The sequence below is a fragment of the Symphalangus syndactylus genome, chromosome X, assembly GCF_028878055.3.
Source record: "Symphalangus syndactylus isolate Jambi chromosome X, NHGRI_mSymSyn1-v2.1_pri, whole genome shotgun sequence".
NCBI classification, from domain to species: domain Eukaryota; kingdom Metazoa; phylum Chordata; class Mammalia; order Primates; family Hylobatidae; genus Symphalangus; species Symphalangus syndactylus.
The window spans coordinates 45,518,214-45,540,888 of record NC_072447.2 but is presented as its reverse complement, the minus strand read 5'-3'; the positions used below and the strand labels follow the sequence as shown (position 1 = coordinate 45,540,888).

At 38.1% G+C, this 22,675-nt stretch overlaps 1 protein-coding gene across 5 annotated transcripts in view; it reads left to right on the top strand.

Moving 5' to 3' along the window:
• Window positions 1-22,675, top strand: part of DMD (dystrophin) — a 2,284,432-nt gene that overhangs the window by 1,945,231 nt on the left and 316,526 nt on the right. For all 5 annotated transcript variants that reach the window (XM_063634262.1, XM_063634265.1, XM_063634264.1 and 2 more), the window contains one exon: window positions 8,119-8,265. In XM_063634262.1, the coding sequence (XP_063490332.1) occupies window positions 8,119-8,265 (147 nt within the window). The remainder of the gene's footprint in view (window positions 1-8,118; window positions 8,266-22,675) is intronic.

The following is a 22,675-nucleotide window of genomic DNA, read 5'->3' as shown; positions in this document are numbered from 1 at the left end:
CCTGCCTCAGCCTCTAAAGTAGCTGGGATTGCAGGTGTGTGCCACCATGCCCAGCTAATTTTTCTGTTTTTAGTAGAGACAGGGTTTCACTGTGTTGGCCAGGCTCGTCTGTAACTGCTGACCTCTGGTGATCCACCCACCTCAGCCTCCCAAAGTGCTAGGATTACAGGCGTGAGCCACCGCACCTAGCTGAGATAGTTTTTTATAAAAAGATGTGGATTCTTTATGGAAAACACAGAGCAGTTAATTGCTATTTTTTTAATGCCACAAATTTGGAAGTGTGTTGAGTCTAAGAAGAAACCATAGTTAAAATATAATTACTGAGAATCGCTTGGGAAATAAAAGCCCTAAATTTCTTCATGCCTACAAACTTGATATTGTTTTCCCAAGATCTTTTTTTTTTTTTACTTTAACCTTTCTTAAGTGTTTCTGATTATGCTAAATCTAGGCCATTAGTTCTGAGTCTGTTTTATTATTTATATTGTTATTCAGTTTGCTCGTCAAAAGTGATCATGCCCAAATATGAAAGTTTACAAGAATTGCCCTGAAAACTGAATGCAAGGAGACAATGAAAAGAAACTGCATAATATTTTGCCTTCAGGCTATCACAGTAAAAACTGTTGCTGGAAAAAAATGCAATCACATCTCTTTTTTTTTTTTTTTAAACACATGTTTCAATGGCATAATTTATTGTCAAGAATGTCTCTACCAGAAACATAAGTGATACTAAAGGCAGAGGGTTGTATTCGCTCAGTCTGCAAAGTATCCCCTTTGTCTTAGCTCCACGCAGTCCCTCAGAATCTGGCAGAAACGAGGGACTCAACTTTCGAGAAAGGGTGACAATCCCAGTTTTGTTGGAGAGCTGTGAAATAGCCCCATAGTGTTAGTAATGAGAATTCACTTAAGAAGTCTCCTGCAGGCTCGGCGCGGTGGCTCAGGCGTGTAATCCCAGCACTTTGGGAGGCCGAGGCGGGTGGATCACCTGAGGTCAAGAGTTCGAGACCAGCCTGGCCAACATGGTGAAACCCCATCTCTTCTAAAAATACAAAATTAGCCAGGCGTGGTGGCGGGCACTTGTAATCCCAGCTACTCAGGAGGCTGAGGCAGGAGAATCACTTGAACCCAGGAGGTAGAAGTTGCAGTGAGCCGAGATCGTGCCATTGCACTCCAGCCTGGGCAGCAAGAGTGAAACTCCACCTTTGGAAAAAAAAAAAAGGAAAGGAAGGAAAGGAAGGAAGGAAGGAAAAAAGAGAAAGAAGTCTCCTGAAAAAAAGAAAGGAAGAAAGAAAGAAGTCTCTTGTTTAAAAAAAGGAATGAAAGAAAAGAAGGAAGGAAGGAAGAAAAGAAAAGTGTCCTGAAAAAAAAAACACCAAAATATAAGTGCTTGACAACTGAAGTTCAAGGGTAAAGGCTATTGGGAAAGCAGATGAAGTTAATCTAAGTAGTGGATGCTGTTGGTGCCCCAGCCAGATTCGTTCACTGGGTTGGTGCACCCATTCCTCAGTGACTCTGAGTATTAGCTGCTAAAGCCTCATGGTTTCACCCCTTTCCAGAGAACCTCCCTCAGCCAAAATGAAGCCACCTTGACTGGCACGTTCCACCACACCTTCTCTCTTAAAACCACTAGGGGTACAAAGGGACAACCCCTTTGTCTCATCACGGCACCTGCTGTTGTACAATTTGTGCTCTGGGAATTCCCATGGGGCCAGATTGATGGTGGTCTCCAGCCCATACCACATCCCAACATAACTTTCTTGCCCTGTCTTCCTGCTTCTCTCACTCCCTTTTTCTTAAGAGCACTCAGATTCTGCTTCTCTAAAACCTGGCTGAAGGCAGTAGGTATCCGAAAGAAAAGCTGTACCTACATTCTGGGCACCAGAACAGTCAGGGAACCAACCAGAATGAAAAGTCAAAAATTTCAGATAACGATGGAAGTCTCTGAGCCTGATACCTTTCATGAAGGGCTTGCTTACACCTCAACTTGTGTTTCTTTTTAATTGTTTCAACAGCATTTGGGCAGCTCATCCCGCCCAGGTATTTGAGAGATTCCAGTAGGCCTCTGATCCTCTGGAAAAAGCAAGATATACAGTCCTTGACTCTTTTGGCCCCATGAGGATGATATATCTGCTGAGAAATGCAGGAGCTGCAAAACATAGCTGGGCTGTACTTGCTGCCAATTCCTGGGTAACTGCATTCTGTGAGGGCTTCCCTGAACCACATGGAAGAGCCCCGGGATAAGTACTAAGCACAAGTATTTATACGACATGATTTCTAATTGCTCATCCTTGGCTTCTCATGACTAGCTCAGCATGAAGAATGCTGGGACTTTTCTTTCCTAGCACCACCTCTTTTTAGGCTATTTTTCAAGAGCCTTGGTTAACAAACATTTGTTTGACAAGGATTCATGGTAGACAGCAATGCCATTAGTCCCTACTTAAGTAATATTTGTAACATAAATTTCTCTGCACAGTGTATGTAGCCCAAGAATAACACTTCACTGTTGGAACCTAGTAATTTTGAATTCCTAGTAAGTGAGATAGGACCTCTATGAGTTAGCAGGTTAAGATTTTGGGAGGAATATTTAATATCCCTCAGAAGGGAAGTTTTTCAAACACTGGGTAGCACTATATATATTTATATATATAGCCAGATATATATATTGCCATATATATATATATATATATATATATAGCCAGATATATATATATCACCATTTATAAATAAACTCATAAGTGGCAAATCCAGTAGAGCTAATTCGAGCATCCCAGAGTCTCCCCTCTCTGTCGCTTGTTTGTGCAGCTACTCCTGCTGTGGCCTTTTATGGATTATCCTGGATTTCTACAACTGACCCCTCAACTTTCTCTCCATCTACAAGCTTCATTTTGCTTTACTTTCCTCCTAATCCAGTTTAGATTCCACAGTATGTTTTTTCAATTACATCCTGGCTAATATTGAAACTCCCTTATCCCTAAATGTGTGAGCCACAGTCATCTGAGGAAACCCCAAACCTGGATCAACTGTTTTCTCCATGCTTACATGCAACACTGTTGGAGAAAATGAGAAAGTCAGGCAGATTGGTTCTGCTAAAAAATGTTGAACCTCATCCTCAAGTGGGCCCTCAACACTGTTTGCCAACCTCATTACATTTCTTAGGTCAACTCCCTCTCACAGTCTCTATTACGATTAATTCAAATGTTCCCACTTACCCTTAATTCATGTTTTCATTCAGTGACTATTCATTGCACACCAGGCACTGCACGCTATGCCAGGCACTGCAGACTATGCCAGGTCTGTTGATTCCTACTTCACAGAGGAAATAAAATCCCTCCAAGCAGAATTCCCTCAATTTACTCTTTCTAGTCTTTCCAACTGACCTTCTGTGCTTTGCAGTAGGAATGTTCTTTTAACTGTCAAGTCAAAATTCCTCCCTCAAAAATAAGATTCCCATGTTAATAGACAATTCCTTTCTTTTCTTAGAAAAGTAGTAGATGACTATAATTTTAAATGTGTATTTGAACAAATCCTTAGCTACATAAAGATAAGCAAAGATATGACAGGCAATTTAATTTTATATGAAGAAAAACATTATATCAGACTTACATATCATTCTAAATCAGTACTTTTGTATCTATACTCAGACAACATTTAATGAACTGAAAATTCTGCCTGTGTGAAACTAGTCATAATAAAATTAGACTTGGTTTGCTCTTTCATGGAGAACTTATTCCAGATGTTTAAGTGATTCAAAGAAAACCCACAATATAATGGCTTTCTTCAATGTTTTCTCACTTACTGCTTCCAAACTAGAATAAAACCTAATGCAATCCTGGTATCACCTAAATAGCACATCGTATTGCTCAGCATTAACTGTGCTTTTTGACGTTTTAGGTGTAGTGTTTAATAATTTAAACACAAATTTATCTGTGTCATATTAAAAACTCCAATCTGTGAAATACAGCCAAACCAATGTCACATCTATTTAAATAGCAAAGTACCTGTGTTCACCCTTTACAGGGTGAAGGTCTTGTGACTCTGTGTTTAGGTGGCCATACTTCTTGTTATGTATGCTTCTGGGCACTGAGAGCCCACAGCAGTGAGCCATCCTTGGGTGGTGCAAGCTGCTACCAAAACCTAAATCAAATGCCAAAGTGAAGACTGACATGAGCATTCTCCTGCCTCCTTTTCCTTTTTATCTTTCCTACCATCTGTTGTCTCCTTTCTTCCACCTTCATGTGTTGAGTGCCCTCATGATGATTTCTAGCTGACTGAAGTCCTTTAGTCTGTTCACCCCCATCTAGAGACTTCCCCGAAGTGAACCTTTGCCCCCAGTTATCTGTTTATCAACTGACCTCGCACCAGTCAAAGCTTCCATTGTCAAATTTTTTAACAGAAATTTAGGAATTCAGATTAAACTGAATATTTGGCATTTTTTTCTTTTTTTCTTTTTTTTTTTTTTTTTTTGGAGACAAGAGTCTCACTGGGTCACCGAGGCTGGAGTGAATGCAGTGGTGCCATCTTGGCTCACTGCAACCTCCACCTCCCAGGTTCAAGCGATTCTCATGCCTCAGCCTCCTGAGTAGCTGGGACTACAGGCATGTGCCACCACACCTGACTAATTTTTGTATTTTTAGTAGAGACAGGGTTTCACCATGTTGGCCAGTCTGGTCTCGAACTGCTGACCTCAAGTGATCCACCCATCCACCCACCTCGGCCTCCCAAAGTGCTGGGATTACAGTCATGAGCCACCCTGACCGGTCTGGGTTGTTTTCTTCATCTTTAGCAGTTGTCTTGTTCACAACTACTTCAACGGTATTTATTTTCTTTTTCTTTTTGAAGCAACTCTCCAGAGTATTTGGCCTGGTTTTTATAGAAATAATAACTTTTTTCTTTTCTTTTTAAACTAATATTTTTATGATTTAGGAAGTCTTTATTAAATTACGTAATCGCAATAGTTACTGGCAAAGACAGGTTTGAGAACATACACACAACTAACGGTTGTAACAAGTCAGAAGGTCCGCACATACTGACAGGCACCTCGAACATTTTATTGAGGCTGTGAGAGGTTCCCATCACTGCTGTTTCACAAGGAGAATGAAGACTTTGGCTAATTTGGTGAGTCTTAAGTGGAGATTAGTTAAGAGAACTTCCACTATCATTGCTTGAAAGAAGCAAAAAAGAAAAGAAATCACAAGATCTTATGGTAAAGTTTAAAGAAGAAAAGTAAATTTTAAAAAGGAGAAAAAAGAGGAAAAGGGAGAGCGTTGCAATTAATTATGAGTACCAAAACTTATTTTTGAATCCCCTTCATCCTCCAAAACATTGATGCAGGATTAATATGTGTGCTCAGGAATTTGGGGGAGAAAATGAAAATCAAAATATTCTAATAAGAGACATTTGAAAATGTACATTGTGTCACCTAAAGGGAACTGAAATCTAGATATGACTTAATGAGGTAGGATAATCAACTTAATGGCGTGAGAGTCTTGCTTGTAAAGAGAGATGATTAGCACAAAGGACTCACCTGTATCACTGAAAGATGCTGCCTGCTGTCTTGCCCTCTCTGCAGAGGTTCCTGCTTACAGTTTCCCCTCACATGATATTTATTTGTGGCTACTAGAATTGCACGTTATTATCCAGAAGAGAATGATTTCATTTTGTAATCGTTGTCCTTGTCCACGTTTCCCCTATTGACATTTAAGAAATCTGTTTTCTAACCTTTCTATTATGCAAAACAAAATTATTATGGATCATTTCCTTTTAGAGATAAGTATTCATATATATGGATTTAAACCACCTTTCTCCATGGGCACTTATTCTGATACTTTTAATCCATGTATTTATTCATAAGGAAATGGAATAGTATTTACTATCAACCCCTATAAAACTTTCTGAATTTCACACTGATTCCAATGACATTCCACTAACACGAAGTTGAATAAAGATGAATACATCACATATGATTTTTTTGCATGTGTATGGTCAGAAGGGGCTCTCTTTTGTTTGTTTTTATTAATATATAATTCACATACTTTAAAATTCACTCTTTTAGGCCGGCGCGGTGGCTCACGCTTGTAATCCCAGCACTTTGGGAGGCCAAGGCGGGCGGATCACGAGGTCAGGAGATCGAGACCACGGTGAAACCCCGTCTCTACTAAAAATACAAAAAATTAGCCGGGCGTGGTGGCGGGCGCCTGTAGTCCCAGCTACTCGGAGAGGCTGAGGCAGGAGAATGGCGTGAACCCAGGAGGCGGAGCTTGCAGTGAGCCGAGATTGCGCCACTGCACTCCAGCCTGGGCGACAGAGCGAGACTCCGTCTCAAAAAAAAAATAAAATAAAATAAAATTCACTCTTTTAAAGTGTACAATTCAGTGGTGTTTAGTATATTCACAAGATTGTGCCTCCATCACCATTGTTTAATACCAGAACATTTTCGTTATCCTCCAAAAGAAACCCCATGGTTGCTTAATGTAATGTTTTTAATGACCACTTTTTAAAACTTTAAGTTCAACAGAGCGATTATCACAATGTCTTGTATTATCTAAGAACTACATAACAGTCTTATACTCTGTACAGCACCAGTTTAGTGATGAAGTATTCAGGTTGATTTGAGAGGATAATGTCATTCTTATTTTGAATGTTCATACTGGCTCCTTTTATTTGGAGTAGGAGAAAATGCAAGGCTTATAAATGAGGTCGGTGTAACCAATGGTTTTATCAACATAGTGAACCAGACAGAGAAATAACACCTGCCCAGATGAAGCAAGTCAAAACAACACGTATAGTCAAGTGGTGCTGTCCTTGTGCACGGACATTACATTACACAAACTGTTCTCCTAAGTGAGAGAATTTGTCCCTTAGAAATTGCTTATTGGAACATTTGGACATCATGCATCATGTTAAAGATCCATAAATGCCATCTCGATAGGGTAGATATGATGCATGGTAATATCTTCCCCATATCTGCATAGGGTTCTTCTGCTCAACGGATTGCAATGATGTATTGCATCAGAGACTCCTGCTCTAGTGCTTCAGAGACAGCTGAGAAGCCCCACGGGAGCCTTCTGAAGTCATTGCTACAAGGACTAAAATACCAGGAGATCAGGAAGTCATTCTGAGGACTTGACAAAATACCCTACTCCCTAAATGAAACTGTTATGATGTGGTTGGTGCAAAGTATGCATGCAATATTTTATGATTGAATGTGTCTTTCTATTGTAAAAAATAAGGATCCATTTCTGGTTGTGACATGAGTAGAATTTAGAATCCAGCAGCAATATATTTTTCTTGTTACTTTGCCAATCCAGAATTTCTTAGGGGAAGCATATAACATAATAGTTAAGAATATATATTCTAGAGGCAGGCAAACCTGCATATATGTATCCCAGGTTCCTCAGTTTTTACCCATGAGAGCTTGGCAAGGTTTGTTTGTTTTGAAAACAAACCTCTGCAAGTTTGTTTTCTCATGTATAAAATTAGAACTCTCTGACTACTGGCCTCATAGGATTGTTGGGTAGAAATAAAATCAGTTTATGTATGACTAGAGCTCCTCACGGCATTAGGCACCTAGGAAGTGCTCGACAAATAGTGGTTATCGTTATCCTCCATTAACAAATATCCACTGTTATAATACTACCACAAGAGACTGTCTTAGTCTGTTCCAGCTGCTATAATAGAAATGCCATAAATTGGATAGCTTGTGAAACAACAAAAACTTATTTCTCACTGTTCTGGAGGTTGAGAAGTCCAAGATCAAAATACCAGCAGATTTAGCGTCTGGGGAAGGCCCATTCGTCGTAGAAAGCACCTTCTCACTGCACCCTCACATGCTGAAAAGAGCTAGCTAGCTCTCTGAGGTCTCTTTTGTAAGGGCGCTAATCCCAAAAATCACCTCCCTAAAGGCCCCATCTCCTAATACCATTGCCTTAGGTGTTGGGATTTCCTTTTCTTTTTATTTTTTAGGATTTCAACATAGGAATTTGAGGGGGGACACAAACATTCAAACCATAGCATAGAGCAAACATTACTGACACTGCACCCTAAAGAGAATAAGCCCAGGTATCAATTCTTCTTGTTTTAAATATTCTCATCTTCCAATTTGCTTTTGACTATTGCACACAGGCACTTCGAGGAGAAATTGCACCTCTGAAAGAGAACGTGAGCCACGTCAATGACCTTGCTCGCCAGCTTACCACTTTGGGCATTCAGCTCTCACCGTATAACCTCAGCACTCTGGAAGACCTGAACAGCAGATGGAAGCTTCTGCAGGTAAGCACATTGTAAACATTGTTGTCCTTCGTTACAGTAAAATAATATACAGATAAAATTTGTAAAGAACAATGAAAGTATTTTTTTCATTTAATGTTCATGGTAATATTTGTGAGGATAGGATATTTTATATTAGTTTATAATTCCCATCTAAACGTTTTCAAATTATTAACATTAATTTTGGAAGCAACTAAGACTTAGTATATGTCTTAGTCTGTTTAGTGTTGCTATAAAAGAATACTTGGGGCTGGGTAATTCATAAAGAAAAGGTGTTTATTTGGCTCAGTTCTGCAGGCTGTACAAGAAGCATCTGCTTCTGGCGAGGGCTTCAGGCTGCTTCCACTCATGGTAGAAGGCAAAGGGGAGCTGGTGTACAAAGATCAGACGGCAAGAGAGGAGGAGAAAAAGAGGGAGGGGAGGTGCCAGTTCTCATGAAAACTGCTAGAGCAAAACCTCGCTCACTACCGTGAGAATGGCACCAAGCCATTCATGAGGGATTCACTCCTACAACCCAGACACCTTCCACTAGGCCTCACCTCCAACATTGGGGATCAAATTTCAACACGAGAGTTAGAGGGAACATCCAAACTCTGTGTAGCAGTATTCTTACAATAAACAGAAAATAATGCTGAATGATGATGGAAGATGCGAATTGCCGCCATGCAGTTCCTTTGTACTCTTATCGCTTGGATTCTTAAAAACATCTTTCCCTTTAGAATCCTAATTTAAACAAGAGTCAATAGTAAGATGTGTCCAAAAGTCATTTAAAGAAAGAGCATCCTGTCACAAACTCACATGTGGAAGTTTTTCGTAGGTTTGCATAATAAATACGGGGAATGTAAGTGTGCTCAAGGCCACATTTACTAGCTGTGGGACCTGGAGCAAATTACTTAACCTTTCTGAGCCTCAGTCTTTCATCTGAAAAAAAAAAAAAAATAAATGGGATAATAAAATTCTCTACAATATCAGTTTATTATTAGGATGAATGAGTCAAAATAAATGGGAAGTGCTTGGGAGCGAACATGCCAAATGATAAGCACTCTACAAATTCTAGCTCTTGATATTATTATTATTATTATTATTATTACAGTACACAGGTTTTGGAATCTAACATATTAGCTGAGTGACCTTGAGGCCACTTAATCTCTGTGGTTGTCCATTTACTCATCTCTAACATGGTTACTGTAACGTTGAATGAGTTAATTCATGTAGAATAATGGTTGAAGTGGTGGAAGAGGTGTGTCTACCTTCTCAGTGGGAAGGACACCATGTTATACCCCAAAACCCTAAAATTAGTTTAACCGTAGAATTAGAGAATCATTTTCTCTCCTTTCCAATTTTCTCCTTTCCAATAGGATGCAGAAGGTATGCCTCTGAGGAAACTGGGTTTAAAACTATTTGGTTTTAACTTTTTAATAAGAAAAATATAATAAACCAAATCACTTTCCTATTGTCAGTCCATTTAGGGGTGTGATTGAAAGCCCTGTTAAAGAATTGCTAGATCTTTAATAAAGATAAGTTGCAAATCCCAGACCTCTTGAGATCTCACATAATTTAATTCTTGTTGTGATGGATAGTCCTGAAATATTTGTATTATAGATTGTTGTAAGTGGCATCGACTAAAGCAAGGCAATATAGCTAAGTGATATATGCCTTTCTCTGTTTGTTCCATAGTGGTTGAGTACTATTAAAATCTTATCTGTTCCATCCTTAGTATGTTTTTCATCTTAAGTATAAATAAGGAAGGTAATAAATGTCCAAAGAAAACCAATGGCCACATTAGTCCCATTTAAGTGTTCTAGAATTATATTTTATAATTTCTTTTAGAGAGCAGAATGCCACGTTTGCTTTCAGAATGTGGTAAAAGATTTGTGACAGTGGCATGTAGATTTCCAAATGAGGTCAAAGGATTATGACTAGTAGGAAAAGTTTTTTTTTTAATCAATTCTAAGTGATCCATTCTAGTTGCGCTATTTATTTGCATTTAAGGTATCAAAAACTGTTAATAGCTTACTATGTAGCCATTCTTTACAGTGAGTAAAAACTTGGTTATAAGTACAGGAAAACACATGTAAGGAGATAGTATGATATAGCAAAAAGAGCATTGGAGTGACTATTAGGAGGTCTAACTTCAAACTTAAGCTCAGCCATTATTTGACCGTGTTACTGTGAGAAAGCCATTTAACCTCTCTCAGCTTTAATTCTCCTCATTTTTAAAATGAGGAAATCTATTTTGTCTAAGGTCACATCCAGTTCAATCCTGTGATTCTGTCTCTAGATATCTGGGGAGATACATATTTGACAGAATTTAGTTTAAAACCAATGAAGTTGCTTTCTTTATTCATAATACAAATGTGGTTTGTTGAAATTATATTTCTCCTTGTATAACTCTAACTTTTAATCTCTTCATCCCTAAACCCACATATACACAGCCTTCTCCTATTAAACAGTTCAGTTTGTGGTATCTGCTCTATATTGTAGCAAATTTCATGTTTCTATTTTTGAACATGACCTTAAAGATATGGTTAAAAAGTGTTTTTAGCAGAAAGCTGATAAATCCAAGGTTTTGGTTTGCATATAACCGAGCCAAGTTAGTTCCATTCTTTTCTTTGATAGTAATTCTGCTCCATTATAAATGTGAGGCCTTGTTCAGAAAGAGAAGAAAGCAAGAAATGAGGTTCACATCAAACAGTTTTTTTCCCATTACTGTAAAAGCAATTCATACGTCCTGTTGAGAATATTTTATATTTAGAACAATGTATGTGAGGCTAATGCATTATGCAAGTTCTATGGCGGGAAGCTTGAGCCCACGACTATTATGACATCATATTTTTTTAAATAGTAAATGTCAAAAAGACATTATATTTCTATGAAAATAAAGAATTTAGTCACAATGCTATGTCAATCTTTAAATCGTGATAAAAACCAAGTACAAGTTCATCTTTGCCTCTGTGCGCTAAGATAAAGAAAAATCAAAAAGTAAAGAACTCTCTGGGCATGCTGGCTCACGCCTGTAATCCCAGCACTTTGGGAGGCCGAGGCAGGCAGATCATTTGAGGTCAGGAGTTTGACACCAGCCTGACCAGCATGGTGAAACCTCATCTCTACTAAAAATATAAAACTTACCTGGGCGTGGTGGTGCGTGCCTGTAATCCTAGCTAGTCTGGAGGCTGAGGCAGGAGAATTACTTGAACCCGGGAGGCAGAGGTTGCAGTGAGCTGAGATCGCACCACTGCACTCCAGCCTGGGCGACAGAGCCAGACTCTGTCTCAAAAATAAAATAAAATAAAATAAATAAAATAAAATAAAAATAAAATAAAATAAATAAAATAAAAGTAGAGAACTGGAGTAGCAGAAAGGCAGATGTAAACCTGAGAAAAGAAGAAGAGTCTTAAATTTGGGCAAAATAGTATAATAGAAAGATTAGAGTCACATACTGTCAGGCCGTGTGTACTTGATATCAGAATATCCTGGGTTCTTTGCATTATCCATTCATTTAATTTTCAAGGAAGGCCATGCTAGTTTTTTAGCTGTCTGTAATATCAGTCAAAATGGTGAAACCAGTTAAGGGATGTGACCACCAACAATACAGTCAGACCCAGTCACAATTTACCAGTGTATAGAATCATAATGTATAGAGAGTTCCAAATTGACTTTGAATCTTCTAATAGAAATGTAAGAGACATTGGTTTGCCTGTTTGAAATTTTCTGTGGGAATGAACTCCTGTTTTCTTCCTCAGAGTAGACACATTGGTATGCAAGTTACTATTTGACCATTTGACTTTTTGTGGTGTAGGAAACCATCACGCCTTGCAGTTACAAAAAGTCCTCATGTACATTCTCTCATCTAAGAATCACAACCTTGTGATTTTGTATTATGATTATGATTACCTATTATCATTATTCCCTTTTACATGTAAGGAAACCGAGGCTTAGAAACATGAAGCACCACAGTCACAGTCGCATAACTTCTATCAGTCAAGATCCGAGTCAGGTTTTTCGAACTGCTATTCCCAAGCTCTTTTTGTCTCCTCTTCTCAAAGTCCTATTATGTTTGGACTTAACAAAGCAATAACAGCTGGGTGTGGCGGCTCATGCCTGTAATCCCAGTACTTCGGGAGGCTGAGGCGGGTGGATCACCTGAGGTCAGGAGTTCAAGACCAGCCTGGCCAACACATAGTGAAACCCTATCACTACCAAAAATACAAAAATTAGCTGGGTGTGGTGGCGCACGCTTGTAGATCAGCTACTTGGGAAGCTGAGGCAGGAGAATCGCTTGAACCCGGGAGGCAGATGTTGCAGTGAGCTGAGATCATGCCACTGCACTCCAGTCTGGGCAACAGAGCAAGACACCATTTCAAAAAAAAAAAAAAAAAAAAAAAAAGCAATACTTTAAAACTATTTTGGACAATACAGGTGTAAAATAGTTCACTTTTTTACATGTATCTTCTTTTTTGAAATGATTCTTAGGTATATTAACTTTTAAATCTTCCTTTTATAAACCAATGGATTAATGAACCCAGTTCAGTGTACCCCTTAAAATCACACTTGTTTCAAATATAAAATTTTAAAGCATTATATTCCTCATTGCCTTTAGAACTCAGCGATTGTACTAAAATCAGCCAAAAGTGATTTCAGTGAATCAGCTCTTAAAGCCAAAGTAATGCTAATATTTGACCAAGTAGAAATGAGTATCTAAACCAGGTGAGAAAAAGGTTAAAATAACGATAAACCTTTCTAATTTTGAAATAGTACACACACTGAGTAATGCAGTCAATCTCTTTATTCACCAAGCGCAAGTAGTATATGAAGGAATATTATACCATTTTTCTTTACTCATGAGTAAACCCACAAATAGCACAAAAGCTGCAAAAACACTTTAACATAAGGAGTATGTGTTTTATTGACTGTAGGAACTCATGGAATGCAAACACCTTTAAAAATCTGAATAATATGAAGACATTTCCAGGTATTAGATTCTTTACATATGTCAAAGAACAGTATCATAAATTATGTATGTTTTTTAAAGGTTTCCTAAGATTCTTCCAAAGTCATGTAGACATCATTACACTCCATCTGTATACCTCTGTGGTAACTTGCTGTCACAGGGATCTAGAGCCTCATCTTTTGCACACTTCATTCCTTCTTTCATCCCTTCGTTCTTTCATTCAGTCAGCACTGATTGAGCATCTACTGTGTACCTAGAAGACATTGTAATTATCCTGTTTGGTCCAAGGACATACTAAACAAAACTCCCTTTACTGATTATGCTATATTAAGTAAAGCTTTAAAGATGGGTTCTCTTTTATTACTTCCATGATGGCCCACCCCTCTCATCCTTTCTCAGTGTTAGAAACCAGAAATATACATACAATCATAACACTGATAGTACAAAAGCAGCACCCATTATTATCTCTGGTTTACAAATTATTCAATAATTTCTTATTGGAAACTTGGTCTATATAGTCATAGTAGTAAGCTTTGTGAGAGGATATGATGGGATCATAGTTAGCTAAACAATAGGAGTATTTGTGTGGCTTCATTTTAAAAAAAACTAACCGGTTTTTTTTCAAACAAGCAATTTTTACATCAGAACCATTTATATTCTTTACTTTGGTGAGATAGGATTTTCTAAGCAGGTCTTTTATCTGTATCTATGTATGTTTGTTCTTACCATCATTGAGCACAGGATTTGATCCTTTAAATGTGTTGACAGATTTTGAACATTTTCCTCATATCTTTCTTTTTTTTTAATGATCCTGTACTAATCATTTTGCATTATGGGGTCACTTCTGGACAGAGAGCCTAGCCATCTGCTCTTACAAATAATGTCGGCCTATCACTAACTGGGGATAAGGAGAAGACATCTACCGATGTCTTTCTAGCATGTCCTTCTTTGATTTTTTCTTTCTTTAAGAAGACCTAAAATGATTCAGCTTGTGGTTCTACCACAGAACTCAGGAGAAAATGATAAATATGAGGCCATTCTCCAAATAAATATATTTTCCTACATTAGTGGTTCTCAAATTCTAACAAGCATCAAATTCACCTGGAAGGCTTATTAAAACACAGATAACTGGGCTCCACATACCAAGTTTCTGATTCAGTGGGTCCAGTGTGGAGCTTGAGAATCTGCATCTCTAACAAACTTTCAAGTGAGGCTAATGCTGCTGAATCATGGACCACACTTTGAGAACCCCTGTTCTATGTTAAGTATTTGTCAGGTACAGACAAATTTAAAAGTTAAAAAATATATGCATATGACTTCTGTAAGACACTGTGAAGGGCTTAGACTCTGGGGAATTAAGTATAATGCCATCCCAAAAGCTCTGTGTTGGAGGAGTGTTCAAGTGCTACAGAATCATGGAGAACCAAGCACTTAACTTTTCTATGAGGCAGAAAGAGGAAGATAAAGGAAAACGTGAAGGATGAAGGGAAACTGTTAACAGATCCCCAGAAACACAATTTGCTGCTATATGGATTTATATTTACTATATTTCAAATCACATGGTCTAGAACTGTGCTGTCCAATATGATAGCTACATATGGTCATTGAGCCCTTCAATGTAGCCAGTCTAAAATGAGATGTGTAGTAAGTGTAATCTATATATATACATGTAATATGTATATGTTATATATATGATATATATATGTGATATGTATATGTTATATATGTGATATATATGTAATACGTATATGTTACATATCATATATATGTAATATGTCTATGTTATATATATATATGATATGTATATATATCAGGATGCAAAGACTTAGTACCAAAAACAGAATGTAAAATATCTCATTATTTTTATATTGATTACATGTTGAAATAATAGTATTTTTATGTATTTGCTTGGATAAAATGTCATAATGAATTTCACTCATTTATTATGATTATTCAAACTTGGTTATTTTTCTTGAAAATGAATGAATTGAGCCTGTTGCTTCGGCTACAACAATGGACAGTGTTTCTGCATAATTTTTACGTGTGCCTACTAGAACATTTAAAATTGTACATGTAGCACTCATTATATTTCTATTGGATAGCACTGGCCTAAAAGTAGTTTTCAAAATCTAGCATGGGTAAGAATCACCTGCAAAGCTTGTTAAACCAATCCGCCCCCAGAAATTTAGTATGGGGTGAGGCCTGCAATTCTGCATTTCTATCATGCTCCCAGGAGATGCTGTCTATTTGTAACCACATATAGAAATTCATTCCCAAACTACAGATGATAGAGTTTTACAGAGAGGTGTCAAAATATATTTTTGCATCAAGCATTGTCTGTAGCTTGAATACAAAATTATGTTGCCCATATACCACTAGTTTTCATAAGTGAAGCAGTTGTGTTACAAAGCATACAAGTTTTTATCAGCTAATAGCTTTTTCTCAATTAGCAGATACTAAGCAGTACTTTTATTATGTGGCAATTCTCCAGTTTTTGGAATGTTAATGAGAAATACACAGGGTTGAAAAAAAAATTAGAAAGCACCTCTCCCAAAATATTGCAGTATGATGTAGGAAAAACTGCTCTAACATATTCTAAACTACAGGTTGCTCTTATATAAATATTTCAACTATAATATCTAGTCTGATGTGCCCACTGGCTGGAGTTTTGTAAAAGCTAAAAGTAAAGGAAATAAAAAGAACAAAGAAGAAAGAAGAATGTCTTTGTTTTTGAAAAGGTTAGGTCACAGAAGGATTTGTTGATATTAGGAATAGAATGACCCGTGAAAAAAGGACAATTAAGTTCCAGGAAAACATCTTTTCAGTAAGGACAGAATAATCATTTATGCTTAACCTCAACTCTGTTAGGAAAAAAAGGATGTAAACAAAACCCTTTAAAGAATTGAAGAAGGAGAGTATAAATTTAAATGCCCAGGATAGTGACCACCCTTAGAGCATACTGAGGTCAAAGCATACTGTCAAGCTTAAGAACATTTGGTTTTCAATGTTTGTACAACTAATTGTACTTTAGTCAAGAGGACTGTTATCGAAATTGCTCAGGTAACCTTGAAAGTAATGTGGCCCAAATATTCCAGAGTGTGTCCTTCTCACCCTGGGAGAAGAATGGTCCGGTTTTCAAGGGAATTCCCTATTTTTTTTTTTTTGAAGGCATCAGGATGTGTGGAACTACAGGGGGATAAATGAACGATGTACAGAATGTGATGAAAAAATTATATGAAGTATAAAATGGGAATGAAGCCATCAGGAGCCAAAGAAATATTTATGAATTTAAGAGAATGAAAAGCATATTATTATTTTCAGATATTTTATAAAGTGAACCCAAATCATTATAAAGTATTAATTAGGCTACTTGATTGCTTGATCTTTATATAATAATTTCTAATTTGTTTTAATCGGGAACTATTTTTGCTAGTTCTAAGGCTAGCTATTATGGTAATCCATGTAAGTGTGTTTATTATTGTTTTAGAAAATGGAATGTGTTCCTAGTAAATGTGTTTAAATAGCAAAATGTATTTATGCATGCAGGTATTTATTTTAGTTTCCTGAGATCTCTAGTTCCTTACTAGAAACGTATATAATTCCAGGCATTTAAAATTGCCATGATGGTCATGTTTTCTTGTCCTTTTCCCTTATTCTGCGACTGACATTTGCCCTTGCCTCCAATTTCTCACTGCTTTATTCTTTGTTCTTGTAAGTGTTCTTGTCTCTCTGGGCTGACCTCTCTCCTTCCCTGGAGTTTGACCCCACCCCACCCTTTCTTCTGCATTTGTTTGCACTGGTTGTTTTCTTCATTGCCTTTCCCACTGTCCCGCTGCGCTGCATGTGAAACACTCCGCCAGTAGCTGCTCACAGTTCCCATGCTACATCATACCCAGCATTCAAAGAGCTGCTGTTCTCACATGGCCGCCAGTAAGATTCCCGACTCCTCCTTCACAGCACATTCTTCTAGAAAGTAGAAAGAATCCCCTTTCAGGCCACATGAAAAGCTGCATGTTAAAGCCAACTCCATAAAGAGGAATGGAAACTAGCATATGAAATTCAGAAATGCTACTTTTAAAGGTAAATACCACAAAGTGAATTTCAAATTCATACAGTTTATCATAATACTTCTTTATTTTTATAAATGCTATAATGTCCTTAATATAATGATCACTGTGATATAAGTTGTCCTCTCCCTTAATATATTAATTTACTAAAGTAGACAGGAGGGTGGAAATATAATAAATTAGAAGATAATTATTATATTAGAAGTACAGCCTTTATACCTAATTTTACTTTATTCAGACAATCAATGTAGTCCTATGATGTAAATTTGAGAATAATTTATTTTAGTGAGCATTACGCTTACTGAGATTAATAGCAAGAACTTATCTAGCACTTACTGTATGCCATTCACAACTCTAAGTGCTTTTGCATGTGCTGATGCTTTTAAGCCTCACATAACCCAATGAGGGAGGTACAATTTTAACCTCATTTTACAGGTTAGAAAAATGAGGAGCCCAAGGGTTAAGTGACTTGCCTGTGGTCATATGTCAGGTAAGTGAGAGAGCCAGGATTTGAACCCAGACAATCTGCCTGGGGAATCTGTCAGAACTCTGAACTATGCAGTACCGCTCCTCTGATAAAAAGTTGAATTGACATGACAAACGTTTCCTATTCATTTATTATTCGACCCTTTAAACAAAAAGAACAGCATCCTTCTCACATTTATTAATTTGTCAGGAATCACCTGGATCATGAGTTGAGGAAATTTAAAGTAGGAGGTTTATATGAATTTCAGACCACGATCTCAAGAATTGCTTGTTTAACCCAGAGCCTGAATCATTCACAGACTAAAAACTAGAACCACTCTTCTGTAGGACCAGGAGGGTTTAATTATCAAAGTCTTGCTGAAGTGAACGGAAATACTCCTTTGTTCAATCATTCATTCAATAACTATTTTTTTCTGGTGTCTACTCTTTACCAAACTCTGTTTGAGATGATAGGGATTCGGTAATAGACAGACCTTCTCTGTCCTCATGGAGGTTATGGTTTCTTGGGATGACAGACATTAATTTTTTAAATCTCATAAAATAATTACAAATGTGTCAGGAAAGAAAATACAGGACACTACCAGAATATATAGTAAGGACCTAAATATGTGTGTGTGTGTGTGTGTGTGTGTGTGTGTGTGTGTGTGTGTGCGCCACGCTGGGGTAAGGGTGAGAGGCAGGAAAGGGCAATCAGGAAACCCTCCCAATAAAAGTGACCTTTGACCGAAATCTGAAGGATAAAGACAAGCTGAGTGACTTTTCTATTCATCTATATCTTTTGTTTTAAGTGGCCTGAAGCCTGGGACTAACTAAACAGAGTTGTAAAATTCCAGTATGTAAATTGAATAACTAGGGATCATTTGAAGTAATGGACTGCAGAGTTAATGTATAATTAAGTCACATCTAGGGAAGATTTCCCATCATTATCACAGACAGCATCCTGTTTGCTTTCTTCACAGCACTTATGAAAATCTATAGCTATGTGTTTCGTGGCTTGTTTAATGAAAGTCTATCTCCCCTATCTGAATGTGAGCTCCATAAGGACAGAGGCCCTGAATACCGTATCTACTGACATTTGACAGTGTCTTTCATACAGTAAGCATTCTATATAAATGTCTTGAATAGATGAATGCATAAAACTAAGTTAAAATGTTATTGAAAACTATAAACATAAGCAGAAAGTTACACCAGAGGGGAAAAAATTAAGGGAAAAAAACTATAATTTCTGAAGACGTAGTACTTACATTTAAATTTGTGGCTTCATAAGGTTAACCAACACTTAAATAATTTTGCAAAAATTCCCAGAAAAAAATGGCCGGGTGTGGTGGCTCATGCCTGTGATCCCAGCACTTTGGGAGGTCAAGGTGGGTGGATCACCTGAGGTTGGGAGTTCGAGACCGGCCTGGCCAACATGGTGAAACCCTATCTCTACTAAAAATACAAAGAATTAGCCGGGCATGGTGGCAGGCACCTGTAATCCCAGTTACTCGGGAGGCTGAGGCAGGAGAACCACTTGAACCCAGGAGGCGGAGGTTGCAGTGAGCTGAGATCATGCCACTGCACTCCAGCCTAGGCAACAGAGCAAGACTCTTTCTAAAAAAAAAAAAAAAAAAAAGAAGGAAGGAAGGGAAAGAAAGAAAGGAAAGAGAGAAAGAAAGGAAAGAAAGAAAGAAAGAACTACCATTTGACCCAGCACTTCCATTACTTGGTATGTACCCAAAGAAAAATAAATTTTTCTACCAAAAAGACATGTGCACTCATATGTTCATTGCAGCACTATTCACAATAGCAAAGACATGAAGTCAACCTAGGTGCCCATCAATGGTGGATTGGATAAAGAAAATGTGGCACATATACACCATGGAATACTACACAGCTATGAAAAAGAAGGAAATCATGTCCTCCGTAGCAACATGGATGGAACTGGAGGTCATTGTCCTGAGCAAATTAAAGCAGAAACAGAAAACCAAATAATGCATGTACTCACTTATAAGCAGGAGCTAACCTTTGGGTACACATGGATGTAAAGTTGGGAACAACAGACACTGGTGTGACTACCAGACAAGGGTGGGAGGGTGTGGGACAAGGGCTGAAACAACTACCTATTGAGTACTATACTCACTACCTGGGTGACAGGTTCAACTGTACTCCAAACCTCAGTATCATGCAATATACCCATGTAATAAACCTGCACATATACCCCTTGAGTCTAAAATAAAAACTGAAATTGAAAAATATAAAATATCCCATCATAAAAATAAATAATAAAACAATTGAATCTACTGATGTGTTTCATTGCTTTTAAAATATCCCCTTTCAATTACTGAATATTTTCATATTTTTAGTTTTACACTTCAGCACAGAAAGTCCAGAAATCCAACCCTTGAGTTTACAAAGACACCACATGATAGTTCATAGTTCACACAGCTAGTTACTTGTGAAACTAGAACCCAAAATTTGCTCTCTGTGTCTCTCACATACCTTTTCCCTTTATTCTAATAAAGGCATTTGTCAGTCTAAATGTACAGTATTCTAAGACATTTTTTAAAGGAACTACTTATCCAAATCCCACTGTCTTACAAGGTCCATGTGAAGCAATGAGATAAGGTCTGTGAAAGTGCCTCCGAAACTATTAAATGTTATAAAAATGTTAAGTTTTATTATTAGAACTGCAGTTCATCTCTATGAATCCTTTCTAAACTTTCTCCCTTTTCTGAACTTGATTACGCAGCATCTTTTCTAATCTATTTGTTCTCCCTTTATGAGAAGAATTTAATCCTTTGTGCCCTGCTGGGTTGTAAGAAAAAGGACTCTCTTCTTTTCTATAATCTATTGATATTTGATTGTATTACACATCTAATGGGTTCCCAATAAATACATATCGAATAGAATTGAACCAAATTTCTTTCTAGACATGTGAAAAAAATCCTGATCTTTAAATAGAAAGGGTACTTTCAAAGATTATGTATAGAACCTCTTGGTATTCTGTATTTGCAATGAAAATATTTTAATTTGGGCCGGGTGCAGTGGCTCACACCTGTGGTCCCAGCACTCTGGGAGGCCGAGGTGAGCAGATCATGAGGTCAGGAGTTCGAGACCCGCCTGACCAAGAAACTCCGTCTCAATTAAAAATACAAAAATTAGCCAGGCATGTTGACGCGCGCCTGTAATCCCAGCTACTCAGGAGCCTGAGGCAGGAGAATCACTTGAACCCGGGAGGTGGAGGTTGCAGTGAGCTGAGATCACACCACTGCACTCCAGCCTGGGTGGAGAGGGAGACTCCATCTAAAAAAGAAAGAAAGAAAGAGAGAGAGAGAAAGAGAAGAATGAAAGAAAATATTTTAATTTGTCTTATACTCAACAGTTGCATCATATCTGCATCCTTTTGTTAAAATTGAGCAGGCTTCTAGTTTCATATAATAATTTCTGGCCGGGCGCAGTGGCTCACGCCTGTAATCCCAGCACTTTGGGAGGCCGAAGCAGGTGGATCACCTGAGGTCCGGAGTTCGAGACCAGCCTGACCTGACCAACATGGAGAAACCCCGTCTCTACTAAAAATACAAAATTAGCAGGGCGTGGTGGCACATGCCTGTAATCTCAGCTACTCTGGAGGCTGAGGCAGGAGAACGGCTTGAACCCAGGAGGCGGAGGTTGCTGTGAGCCGAGATCGCACCATTGCACTCCAGCCTGGGCAACAAGAGCGAAACTCTGTCTCAAAATAATAATATAATAATAATAATAATAATAATAATTTTTACCAACAGCTGGCAGGAAAAAAATATGAGAGCATAGTCATGAACTTCAGATTCCACTCCCCTTACTTTTGGCATTCCATTCCTCTGAATTATAGCTTATATTTCTTTATTATCTCAGTTTGATTTAGTCTTTCTAAATATTCACCTCTGTTTCCATCCATAAATATTTACTGAACTACCTTGTAATATACTATCTTTTTGTAACAGAGAAAATCAAGTGTAGGTGGATTATTGTAAGTGACACTTAGGAAATATAAAAAGACCTTGACTTGGCCAGGCGCGGTGGCTCACGCCTGTAATCCCACCACTTTGGGAGGCCGAGGCGGGTGAATTATGAGATCAGGAGATGGAGACCATCCTGACCAAATGGTGAAACCCCGTCTCTACTAAAATACAAAACATTAGCCGGGCATGGTGGCGGGCACCTGTAGTCTCAGCTACTCGGGAGGCTGAGGCTGGAGAATGGCATGAACCTGGGAGGCGGAGGTTGCAGTGAGCCGAGATCGTGCCACTGCACTCCAGACTGGTGACAGAGCGAGACTCCCTCTCAAAAAAAAAGAGACCTTAACTTGCTTCAAATAAGTCAGGACCCCCAATTCCAATTCTTAGGTCTGGCATTCCCATCAGATGCTTAAACTGTAGGGGCAGTAAAGTTGCCCATGTGGCTACAGCTTTTGTGGCTGTGCTGTACTTGGGAATTTTAATGTTACCGTCTTTGAATTAGGTCCTTCATTGATCATGCATCTCAAAGTATCTCAGTGCCACATAAAAATTTTCTTTCAGAGTCGTATTTTCCCATTATGAATGCTACCTACTGCTTATCTGTTGAGTGTACACTTTTAAACCTTCTCCTTATCTGTGGGTGGTGGCCCCTTTGCCACTGGGTGAATTAGATGCTGATCCTCGTCACTATCCCTTCCTTTCCAGGCTTTTCTGCTCTTACACCAAGCATGAGAATTCTCTGCTGATAGTCAGGATCTAGGGCTGGGAAAATGGGATGAGTTGTCCTGTTAGGCCCAAAAGGAGTATTGTTTAATCCCCAGCGTGTGGTGAAGAAAGATACTCTTGTTTTCTTTTCCCCAAATGTGTCCATATACACCCTTCTCCTTTGCTGGCAGCGACCAGGCTTGTTGAGGATCTACCCTCCTCCACAT